General features: G+C 39.4%; 1 protein-coding gene across 1 annotated transcript in view; it reads right to left on the reverse strand.

The window, feature by feature from the left end:
- Window positions 1–11,563, reverse strand: part of mynn (myoneurin) — a 57,705-nt gene extending 46,142 nt beyond the window's left edge. Inside the window, exons 1-2 of the mRNA XM_079531201.1 lie at window positions 11,483–11,563; window positions 1,623–2,047 (exon numbers count right to left, since the gene is read on the reverse strand). Coding sequence (XP_079387327.1) covers window positions 1,623–1,948 — 326 coding nt within the window. The 5' untranslated portion in view covers window positions 1,949–2,047; window positions 11,483–11,563. The remainder of the gene's footprint in view (window positions 1–1,622; window positions 2,048–11,482) is intronic.
- Between the last annotated feature and the right edge of the window lie 1,971 nt (window positions 11,564–13,534).

The raw sequence follows: 13,534 nt of genomic DNA on the forward strand, positions 1-13,534 counted from the left end.
TCGTGGACTGAAAGGGATAGAATGGATTCTTATGGTGCCGATGATCTAAGATGTGCGACGGAGTCTTGTGACAACAACAACTAGCTACCCGATGCTAACGTGAGTAGCATTGTTGGTCGCTCGAATTAATCCACTATAAAAACTCAATTAATGGCGCTAAGTGTTAGTATCAAAATTAGGCTTCAATTGACAAAGACCTTCGGCAATGGCGCCGAAACGGTTAAGGAAACACATAAAAAACACTGCAGTGTACAGAATATTCTGTCTGTCTATCGTGCGTAAACATGGAGGCCTGTCACTGTGTGGGGATCCGAGTGGAGAGTGGAGACTTTCTTCATCTTGTTTAAATATAAATACTTCAAAATTAAAACACATGTTTAGCTCAGCATGATCTATAAACTGTATAGCTAACATGGCATATGCATAACAATTGTGATCGGATCATCAATGGGACCCTGGGAGTAGGCTACACGCACGCACGCACGCACGCACGCACGCACGCACGCACTAACCCTGACACAGCCAGTGTCCTAACCCTAACCCTAACCCTGACACAGCCAGTGGGTCCTAACCCTAACCCAAACCCTGACACAGCCAGTGTCCTAACCCTAACCCTAACCCTGACACAGCCAGTGGGTCCTAACCCTAACCCAAACCCTGACACAGCCAGTGTCCTAACCCTAACCCTAACCCTGACACAGCCAGTGGGTCCTAACCCTAACCCAAACCCTGACACAGCCAGTGTCCTAACCCTAACCCTAACCCTGACACAGCCAGTGGGTCCTAACCCTAACCCTGACACAGCCAGTGTCCTAACCCTAACCGTAACCCTGACACAGCCAGTGTCCTAACCCTAACCCTAACCCTGACACAGCCAGTGTCCTAACCCTAACCCTAACCCTGACACAGCCAGTGTCCTAACCCTAACCCTAACCCTGACACAGCCAGTGTTTCCTTGCTGCGCCTGACACAGCCAGTGGGTCCTAACCCTAACCCTAACCCTGACACAGCCAGTGTCCTAACCCTAACCCTAACCCTGACACAGCCAGCCTGACACAGCCAGTGTGAAGGCAAACCGCAGCAAATTAAATATGCAAGAATCCAAATTCTCCGCCCATTCGCAATTCGATTCTACCAAAGTATTAGGTGAGAATGTGACCTAAAACTATGACGAAAAATGTTCGTCGACTACCTTTTTCCACTGACGAAAACTAAATGGAAACTAAATGAAAACTAAGCAATGATGACTAAAACTAAGACTAAATATACTGACAATTTCGTCAGGGACTAGTGGACAAGAGATCCAGTATAAGTAATTTTACACTTGGTTGCATGCTGAAAATAGCAGATCTACAAGCCCTACGAGCTTGTAGATCGGCTATGCAGTCATTACGACGGCATCAAGGCACCGCCAAAAAACATTTTATTCGACTGAATCAACCACAGATTTAGTCGACTAAACAAAATCTTCCGATATTTAGTCGACTGAAACTAGACTCTAAACACTAAGACATTTCCAGGTGACTAAAATGTGACTAAAATGTGACAAAGACTAAATGAAAACTATCCCAGGGACTAAATGACTGAAACTAATGTAAAAGGATGCAGTGATTCATCCTGACCTGGTGAGGGCGCTCATCTCTCCCGTGTAGACGAACTCCAGCAGCTTCTCCAGGGCGTAGCGGCTGACCGTGCCGGGGTCCAGGCTCATGACGACCCCTCCTGCTTGACCCCTGACCTCGTGGTCGTGGGGGTCCAGGGACACCCCGGTGGTCTGGGAGCTGAAGTAGACGCTGAAGGCGGCGAGCACGCTGCGGTGCGCGCGGAACTCTCCGTGTCCGCGCACCGCCACGGTGACATCACACAGGAAGTCCTCCTCGCGCTGCCGCTGCAGACGCTGCAGCAGGAGGGCGCTGTGGCGCTGCGCCGCGCCATGTGACGATGTCATCGCTATGACCACCGCCCACACGGCTTCCTGTTGACGACTGGACGCAAGACACGGCTTCCTGTTGACGACTGGAGGCAAGACACGGCTTCCTGTTGACGACTGGAGGCAAGATAGAAAGATTAAGACCAAAAGACAGCGGTGATGCAAATAGCCTGGCAAAAAAACTCCTTATTTGACAGAAATTAAATAATAAATACGAATCCATCGATAACAAACAAACAGTTAATGCAAAGACAACAATGAAACATAGTCTAACTACATTGCAGGACCACAATGGAAACAAGTGTTCCATTATGCTTTGACGTGTGTGTATATGGTTGATTTAACCCATTCAGACCTGAGACCACATTCTACAAATCGCCTTCTAAATCCTGACAGTTTTCTGAAATGCCTCATGTTTCTATGTCAGTGGTTCTCACAGGGTTAAAACCTCATGTTTCTATGTCAGTGGTTCTCACAGGGTTAAAACCTCATGTTTCTATGTCAGTGGTTCTCACAGGGTTAAAACCTCATGTTTCTATGTCAGTGGTTCTCACAGGGTTAAAACCTCATGTTTCTATGTCAGTGGTTCTCACAGGGTTAAAACCTCATGTTTCTATGTCAGTGGTTCTCAAACTATTTCATGTTGAGGACCCCCAAAGCTATAATGTAATTGGTCGCCGACCCCCATCTGAGAATATGTTGTTCCAGGGACCCCCTCCCAGGGACCCCCCTCCCAGGGACCCCCTCCCAGGGACCCCCTCCCAGAAGCAAAGATATGAGTGAAAAACGTTTACTGTGAAGGAATATATATATATTCAAAGATTTGCGCCACAGTTTCGCGATTTAAAAAAAATAGCAAATCTACAGGCATCTACAAGCATCGAGTGCTGCGCTACGAGCTTGTAGATCTGCTATTTTACGTACTGATTTACTACGACACTATGTATGGAATATTAGGAGTCCAACTAGTACTGATTTACTACCACACTATGTATGGAATATTAGGAGTCCGACTAGTACTGATTTACTACCACACTATGTATGGAATATTAGGAGTCCAACTAGTACTGATTTACTACCACACTATGTATGGAATATTAGGAGTCCAACTAGTACTGATTTACTACCACACTATGTATGGAATATTAGGAGTCCAACTAGTACTGCTTTACTACCACACTATGTATGGAATATTAGGAGTCCAACTAGTACTGATTTACTACCACACTATGTATGGAATATTAGGAGTCCAACTAGTACTGATTTACTACAACACTATGTATGGAATATTAGGAGTCCAACTAGTACTGATTTACTACCACACTATGTATGGAATATTAGGAGTCCAACTAGTACTGATTTACTACCACACTATGTATGGAATATTAGGAGTCCGACTAGTACTGATTTACTACAACACTATGTATGGAATATTAGGAGTCCGACTAGTACTGATTTACTACCACACTATGTATGGAATATTAGGAGTCCAACTAGTACTGCTTTACTACCACACTATGTATGGAATATTAGGAGTCCAACTAGTACTGCTTTACTACCACACTATGTATGGAATATTAGGAGTCCAACTAGTACTGATTTACTACCACACTATGTATGGAATATTAGGAGTCCAACTAGTACTGATTTACTACCACACTATGTATGGAATATTAGGAGTCCAACTAGTACTGATTTACTACCACACTATGTATGGAATATTAGGAGTCCAACTAGTACTGATTTACTACCACACTATGTATGGAATATTAGGAGTCCAACTAGTACTGATTTAGTACCACACTATGTATGGAATATTAGGAGTCCAACTAGTACTGATTTACTACCACACTATGTATGGAATATTAGGAGTCCAACTAGTACTGATTTACTACCACACTATGTATGGCATATTAGGAGTCCAACTAGTACTGATTTAGTACCACACCATGTATGGAATATTAGGAGTCCAACTAGTACTGATTTACTACCACACCATGTATGGAATATTAGGAGTCCAACTAGTACTGATTTACTACCACACCATGTATGGAATATTAGGAGTCCAACTAGTACTGATTTACTACAACACTATGTATGGAATATTAGGAGTCCGAGTAGTACTGATTTACTACCACACTATGTATGGAATATTAGGAGTCCGACTAGTACTGATTTACTACCACACTATGTATGGAATATTAGGAGTCCGACTAGTACTGATTTACTACAACACTATGTATGGAATATTAGGAGTCCGACTAGTACTGATTTACTACCACACTATGTATGGAATATTAGGAGTCCAACTAGTACTGATTTACGACCACACTATGTATGGAATATTAGGAGTCCAACTAGTACTGATTTACTACCACACTATGTATGGAATATTAGGAGTCCAACTAGTACTGATTTACTACCACACTATGTATGGAATATTAGGAGTACAACTAGTACTGATTTAGTACCACACTATGTATGGAATATTAGGAGTCCAACTAGTACTGATTTACTACCACACTATGTATGGAATATTAGGAGTCCAACTAGTACTGATTTACTACCACACTATGTATGGCATATTAGGAGTCCAACTAGTACTGATTTAGTACCACACTATGTATGGAATATTAGGAGTCCAACTAGTACTGATTTACTACCACACTATGTATGGAATATTAGGAGTCCAACTAGTACTGATTTACTACCACACTATGTATGGCATATTAGGAGTCCAACTAGTACTGATTTAGTACCACACTATGTATGGAATATTAGGAGTCCAACTAGTACTGATTTACTACCACACTATGTATGGAATATTAGGAGTCCAACTAGTACTGCTTTACTACCACACTATGTATGGAATATTAGGAGTCCAACTAGTACTGATTTACTACCACACTATGTATGGAATATTAGGAGTCCAACTAGTACTGATTTACTACCACACTATGTATGGAATATTAGGAGTCCAACTAGTACTGATTTACTACCACACTATGTATGGAATATTAGGAGTACAACTAGTACTGATTTAGTACCACACTATGTATGGAATATTAAGAGTACAACTAGTACTGATTTACTACCACACTATGTATGGAATATTAGGAGTCCAACTAGTACTGATTTACTACCACACTATGTATGGAATATTAGGAGTCCAACTAGTACTGATTTACTACCACACTATGTATGGAATATTAGGAGTCCAACTAGTACTGATTTACTACCACACTATGTATGGAATATTAGGAGTCCAACTAGTACTGATTTACTACCACACTATGTATGGAATATTAGGAGTCCAACTAGTACTGATTTACTACCACACTATGTATGGAATATTAGGAGTCCAACTAGTACTGATTTACTACCACACTATGTATGGCATATTAGGAGTCCAACTAGTACTGATTTAGTACCACACTATGTATGGAATATTAGGAGTCCAACTAGTACTGATTTACTACCACACTATGTATGGAATATTAGGAGTCCAACTAGTACTGATTTACTACCACACTATGTATGGAATATTAGGAGTCCAACTAGTACTGATTTACTACCACACTATGTATGGAATATTAGGAGTCCAACTAGTACTGATTTACTACCACACTATGTATGGAATATTAGGAGTCCAACTAGTACTGATTTACTACCACACTATGTATGGAATATTAGGAGTCCAACTAGTACTGATTTACTACCACACTATGTATGGCATATTAGGAGTCCAACTAGTACTGATTTAGTACCACACTATGTATGGAATATTAGGAGTCCAACTAGTACTGATTTACTACCACACTATGTATGGAATATTAGGAGTCCAACTAGTACTGATTTACTACCACACTATGTATGGAATATTAGGAGTCCAACTAGTACTGATTTACTACCACACTATGTATGGAATATTAGGAGTCCAACTAGTACTGATTTACTACCACACTATGTATGGAATATTAGGAGTCCAACTAGTACTGATTTACTACCACACTATGTATGGAATATTAGGAGTCCAACTAGTACTGATTTACTACCACACTATGTATGGCATATTAGGAGTCCAACTAGTACTGATTTAGTACCACACTATGTATGGAATATTAGGAGTCCAACTAGTACTGATTTACTACCACACTATGCATGGAATATTAGGAGTCCAACTAGTACTGATTTACTACCACACTATGTATGGAATATTAGGAGTCCAACTAGTACTGATTTACTACCACACTATGTATGGAATATTAGGAGTCCAACTAGTACTGATTTACTACCACACTATGTATGGAATATTAGGAGTCCAACTAGTACTGATTTACTACCACACTATGTATGGAATATTAGGAGTACAACTAGTACTGATTTAGTACCACACTATGTATGGAATATTAAGAGTACAACTAGTACTGATTTACTACCACACTATGTATGGAATATTAGGAGTCCAACTAGTACTGATTTACTACCACACTATGTATGGAATATTAGGAGTCCAACTAGTACTGATTTACTACCACACTATGTATGGAATATTAGGAGTCCAACTAGTACTGATTTACTACCACACTATGTATGGAATATTAGGAGTCCAACTAGTACTGATTTACTACCACACTATGTATGGAATATTAGGAGTCCAACTAGTACTGATTTACTACCACACTATGTATGGAATATTAGGAGTCCAACTAGTACTGATTTACTACCACACTATGTATGGCATATTAGGAGTCCAACTAGTACTGATTTAGTACCACACTATGTATGGAATATTAGGAGTCCAACTAGTACTGATTTACTACCACACTATGTATGGAATATTAGGAGTCCAACTAGTACTGATTTACTACCACACTATGTATGGAATATTAGGAGTCCAACTAGTACTGATTTACTACCACACTATGTATGGAATATTAGGAGTCCAACTAGTACTGATTTACTACCACACTATGTATGGAATATTAGGAGTCCAACTAGTACTGATTTACTACCACACTATGTATGGAATATTAGGAGTCCAACTAGTACTGATTTACTACCACACTATGTATGGCATATTAGGAGTCCAACTAGTACTGATTTAGTACCACACTATGTATGGAATATTAGGAGTCCAACTAGTACTGATTTACTACCACACTATGTATGGAATATTAGGAGTCCAACTAGTACTGATTTACTACCACACTATGTATGGAATATTGGGAGTCCGACTAGTACTGATTTACTACCACACTATGTATGGAATATTAGGAGTCCAACTAGTACTGATTTACTACCACACTATGTATGGAATATTAGGAGTCCAACTAGTACTGATTTACTACCACACTATGTATGGAATATTAGGAGTCCAACTAGTACTGATTTACTACCACACTATGTATGGAATATTAGGAGTACAAATTGAACCAAATGGACCCGTAAGGGTCCATTTGGTTCCAATTGAACACCCTCAGAGTTACAGAACTGTAAGGGTCCATTTGGTTCCATCACGTGTTACACTATCAGAGTTACAGACCTGTAAGGGTCCATTTGGTATTTTGGTTCCATTTGAACACTAGTAGTTACAGACTAGTTCGATACACCACTAAGATACCCATGTACCTGTCTAAATACTTCACTAAGATACCCATGTACCTGTCTAAATACTTCACTAAGATACCCATGTACCTGTCTAAATACTTCACCAAGATACCCATGTACCTGTCTAAATACTTCACCAAGATACCCATGTACCTGTCTAAATACTTCACTAAGATACCCATGTACCTGTCTAAATACTTCACCAAGATACCCATGTACCCGTCTAAATACTTCACCAAGATACCCATGTACCTGTCTAAATACTTCACTAAGATACCCATGTACCTGTCTAAATACTTCACCAAGATACCCATGTACCTGTCTAAATACTTCACTAAGATACCCATGTACCTGTCTAAATACTTCACTAAGATACCCATGTACCCGTCTAAATACTTCACCAAGATACCCATGTACCCGTCTAAATACTTCACCAAGATACCAATGTACCTGTCTAAATACTTCACCAAGATACCCATGTACCTGTCTAAATACTTCACCAAGATACCCATGTACCTGTCTAAATACTTCACCAAGATACCCATGTACCTGTCTAAATACTTCACTAAGATAAGATACCCATGTACCTGTCTAAATACTTCACAAAGATACCCATGTACCTGTCTAAATACTTCACCAAGATACCCATGTACCTGTCTAAATACTTCACTAAGATACCCATGTACCTGTCTAAATACTTCACTAAGATACCCATGTACCTGTCTAAATACTTCACTAAGATACCCATGTACCTGTCTAAATACTTCACTAAGATACCCATGTACCTGTCTAAATACTTCACTAAGATACCCATGTACCTGTCTAAATACTTCACTAAGATACCCATGTACCTGTCTAAATACTTCACTAAGATAGCATGTACCTGTCTAAATACTTCACTAAGATACCCATGTACCTGTCTAAATACTTCACCAAGATACCCATGTACCTGTCTAAATACTTCACTAAGATACCCATGTACCCGTCTAAATACTTCACCAAGATACCCATGTACCCGTCTAAATACTTCACCAAGATACCAATGTACCTGTCTAAATACTTCACCAAGATACCCATGTACCTGTCTAAATACTTCACCAAGATACCCATGTACCTGTCTAAATACTTCACCAAGATACCCATGTACCTGTCTAAATACTTCACTAAGATAAGATACCCATGTACCTGTCTAAATACTTCACAAAGATACCCATGTACCTGTCTAAATACTTCACCAAGATACCCATGTACCTGTCTAAATACTTCACTAAGATACCCATGTACCTGTCTAAATACTTCACTAAGATACCCATGTACCTGTCTAAATACTTCACTAAGATACCCATGTACCTGTCTAAATACTTCACTAAGATACCCATGTACCTGTCTAAATACTTCACTAAGATACCCATGTACCTGTCTAAATACTTCACTAAGATACCCATGTACCTGTCTAAATACTTCACTAAGATAGCATGTACCTGTCTAAATACTTCACTAAGATACCCATGTACCTGTCTAAATACTTCACCAAGATACCCATGTACCTGTCTAAATACTTCACTAAGATACCCATGTACCTGTCTAAATACTTCACCAAGATACCCATGTACCTGTCTAAATACTTCACCAAGATACCCATGTACCTGTCTAAATACTTCACTAAGATACCCATGTACCTGTCTAAATACTTCACTAAGATACCCATGTACCCGTCTAAATACTTCACCAAGATACCCATGTACCCGTCTAAATACTTCACCAAGATACCAATGTACCTGTCTAAATACTTCACCAAGATACCCATGTACCTGTCTAAATACTTCACCAAGATACCCATGTACCTGTCTAAATACTTCACCAAGATACCCATGTACCTGTCTAAATACTTCACTAAGATAAGATACCCATGTACCTGTCTAAATACTTCACTAAGATACCCATGTACCTGTCTAAATACTTCACAAAGATACCCATGTACCTGTCTAAATACTTCACCAAGATACCCATGTACCTGTCTAAATACTTCACTAAGATACCCATGTACCTGTCTAAATACTTCACTAAGATACCCATGTACCTGTCTAAATACTTCACTAAGATACCCATGTACCTGTCTAAATACTTCACTAAGATACCCATGTACCTGTCTAAATACTTCACTAAGATACCCATGTACCTGTCTAAATACTTCACTAAGATACCCATGTACCTGTCTAAATACTTCACTAAGATAGCATGTACCTGTCTAAATACTTCACTAAGATATCCCCGTGTACCTGTCTAAATACTTCACTAAGATACCCATGTACCTGTCTAAATACTTCACTAAGATACCCATGTACCTGTCTAAATACTTCACTAAGATAGCATGTACCTGTCTAAATACTTCACTAAGATACCTGTGTACCTGTCTAAATACTTCACTAAGATACCCATGTACCTGTCTAAATACTTCACTAAGATACCCATGTACCTGTCTAAATACTTCACTAAGATACCCATGTACCCGTCTAAATACTTCACTAAGATACCCATGTACCTGTCTAAATACTTCCTTAATGTCAACGAAGTCCACACACACAACACCAGAGGGAGTGCAACGAACTATGTACAACCCAGATTCGGCACAAACAAGGGACTAAATTATTTCTCACTGTATATGTTTCTTTTCCCTTTTTACCTCTATGATGAATTCATGTTCTGTTCTTTGTCTATATAGAAGTGTCTATTTGTACGTCTCTAATTGTTTTGATGAATTGAACAAGGTGGACCCTCTTGTAAACAAGTGTAATGCTTTATGGTGTCATCCACTCACAGTTAACAGTCTTTGTACTGAGTTTGTGCTTGAAATGTACTGTAATTCTGCAAACTGTTAATAAATATTTCAATCAATCAATCAATCAAAAAACCTGTAAGGTTACATTTGGTTACAGACCTTAAGTGTCCATTTGGCAGCGGTGGCCGAACGGATTGTGGAGCGGTCTTGATACCGGAAGGTCGCCAGTTCGAATCAGCGGTCCGACACGTTAAAATTACCACCGCTGAAGTGCCCTTGAACAATGCATTGAACCACTACGATTAAATGTGTTCTATGAGCAGGGCCTGGCTGGAAACAAGTTCTTGAGCTTAGCCCAGATACCCTGGGTAAATATAGTAATCATTTCATTTCATTTCATTTGGTTACAGACCTGTAAGGGTCCATTTGGTTACAGACCTTAAGGGTCCATTTGGTTACAGACCTGTCCTGTTATGGTCCTCTTTATGAAATTATGTGTTACTCATTTTGTAAGTCCGTTCATTCAAAATGAGGGAAAGACACCATAAAGCATTACACCAAATACACTAAAGACCACAACATGGATGGACTATTACAAATAAGCACTTTTATAGTAGAAATAACAACTAAATAAAATGTATCAATTCAACAACAGCTGGATTACTTCTATAGCAACAGGCTTTTAATGTTCTTTTAGAAAATAAAAGCTCCCGTCATCACCTTACACACACACACACACACACACACACACACACGGGCCTGCTAATGTACACAATGCTAACATTAGCTCGTGTTGTTGCAGCAGTGTGTGTGTGTGTGTGTGTGTGTGTGTGTTTTAAAAGGTGTTAAACTTTAAACCAGTGTAAATGTTTAAGGTAAATAAACAGATGTTATAAAATAAGAGCCGTGGCGAGACGTTTAACCGGGAAATAAAGGCGCGCTAAAACATTGTGCTCTTATTTCGAAGGTCGGAGGTTTTTGGTCCGCTTTTGTTTTTTTTACTAACGGAAATAAGAGTGAGATAATAATAAAAAACATTCCATATTAAAAGCTTGACGTAATTAAGAGCCGTTATTAAGCCCAAAGACGACGTTGTGACAGAAACGTTGCTGGTTTTTCCTGTTTTAAATCCCTTAAATTCGTCAATAAAATCATAAAAGTACCTTTAGTTTATTTTCCTCCAGCGGCAGCCATTGAGCCGTGACGTAATCAACGGTCAGATACACAGCCGGCGCGAGCTTCTCGCGAGGCTTTGCGTTTTCTTAAAGCTACAGTGTACTGTCTAAAAACATCATTGTCAAGGACCCCCACATTGACGCTAATTAGCCCCGCGGACCCCCATTTGAAGAGATATGCCAGGGGCCCCCATTTGAAGAGATATGCCAGGGGCCCCCATTTTAAGAGATATGCCAGGGACCCCCATTTGAAAAGAAATGCCAGGGACCCCCATAAGAGAAGATGTTTACGGCTCTAGCAGTGATTCTCAAACCGTTTAATTTCAAGGACCCCCAGTTTGACATGCATTATTCTACGGACCCCCATTTAATGGCATTTCTATCTCTGGGACCCCCAATTTATATTGTAAAATCAATATTAATTTAATTGTACAATTTGTACAATTTGTACACTCTCAGAGTTACAGACCCATAAGGGTCCATTTGGTTCCATGTGTTACACTCTCAGAGTTACAGACCCATAAGGGTCCATTTGGTTCCAGCTGGGGACCCCCTGGAACTCCCTCAAGGACCCCTGGGGGTCCCCGGACCCCACTTTGGGAACCACTGATTTATAATTATAATGATATTGTTTCAGTGGTGGATTGATTGATTGATTGATTGATTGATTGATTGATTGATTGATTGATTGATTGATTTAAGTATTTATTAACAGTTTGCAGAATTACAGTACATTTCAATCACAACTCAATACAAAGACTGTTAACTGTGAGTGGACGACACCATAAAGCATTACACTTGTTTACAAGAGGGTCCACATTGTTCAATTCATCATGACATTTAGAGACATACAAATATACACTATATAGCAAAAAAAAACAGGAAATCATCATAGGAACTACTCAACTGTTTAATACTAAAAGTATCAATGGTGCAATAATACTATATATATATATATATATATATATATATATATATATATACAGATTCAAAATATAAATGAGTACAAAAGTATTGGCATCAAAAAGTAATCTAAAGTACCAAAAGTATAAAGTACTCGATCATTATGCAGAAACATGAAATATGTCTCATTTCAAAATTTAAAATGCATAAAAATCTTCTGAAAATAGCAGATCTACAAGCTCACAATGTGCCACATCTTCCACAAGTGTCAGCTTGTAGATCTGCTATTTTCAAATGGCCAAAATGTATATAGGGCTGAATTGGTTAATGTGCTCATTCGCCACTAGAGGGCAGTATAGACCAATCCATACAATGTGAAAGTGGCTATTTTGTCAAAAATGTTAAGAGATAAAACATTTGAATTTAGTTTTTGTAAATCATTTATCAGACTCAATGTATCCTTCAACTTCTTGTTTATGCCCCAAAATGGCCAGATACTGGTTTAGGGTTATCTGGTACCAGATACTGGTTTAGGGTTATCTGGTACCAGATACTGGTTTAGGGTTATCTAGTACCAGATACTGGTTTAGGGTTATCTGGTTCCAGATACTGGTTTAGGGTTATCTGGTACCAGATACTGGTTTAGGGTTATCTGGTTCCAGATACTGGTTTAGGGTTATCTGGTACCAGATACTGGTTTAGGGTTATCTGGTACCAGATACTGGTTTAGGGTTATCTGGTACCAGATACTGATTTAGGGTTATCTGGTACCAGATACTGGTTTAGGGTTATCTGGTTCCAGATACTGGTTTAGGGTTATCTGGTACCAGATACTGGTTTAGGGTTATCTGGTACCAGATACTGGTTTAGGGTTATCTGGTACCAGATACTGGTTTAGGGTTACCTGGTTCCAGATACTGGTTTAGGGTTATCTGGTACCAGATACTGGTTTAGGGTTATCTGGTACCAGATACTGGTTTAGGGTTATCTGGTTCCAGATACTGGTTTAGGGTTATCTGGTACCAGATACTGGTTTAGGGTTATCTGGTACCAGATACTGGTTTAGGGTTATCTGGTACCAGATACTGGTTTAGGGTTATCTGGTTCCAGATACTGGTTTAGGGTTATCTGGTACCA

The sequence above is a fragment of the Electrona antarctica genome (genome assembly GCF_951216825.1).
Source record: "Electrona antarctica genome assembly, contig: scaffold_147, whole genome shotgun sequence".
Taxonomy (NCBI): Eukaryota; Metazoa; Chordata; class Actinopteri; order Myctophiformes; family Myctophidae; genus Electrona; species Electrona antarctica.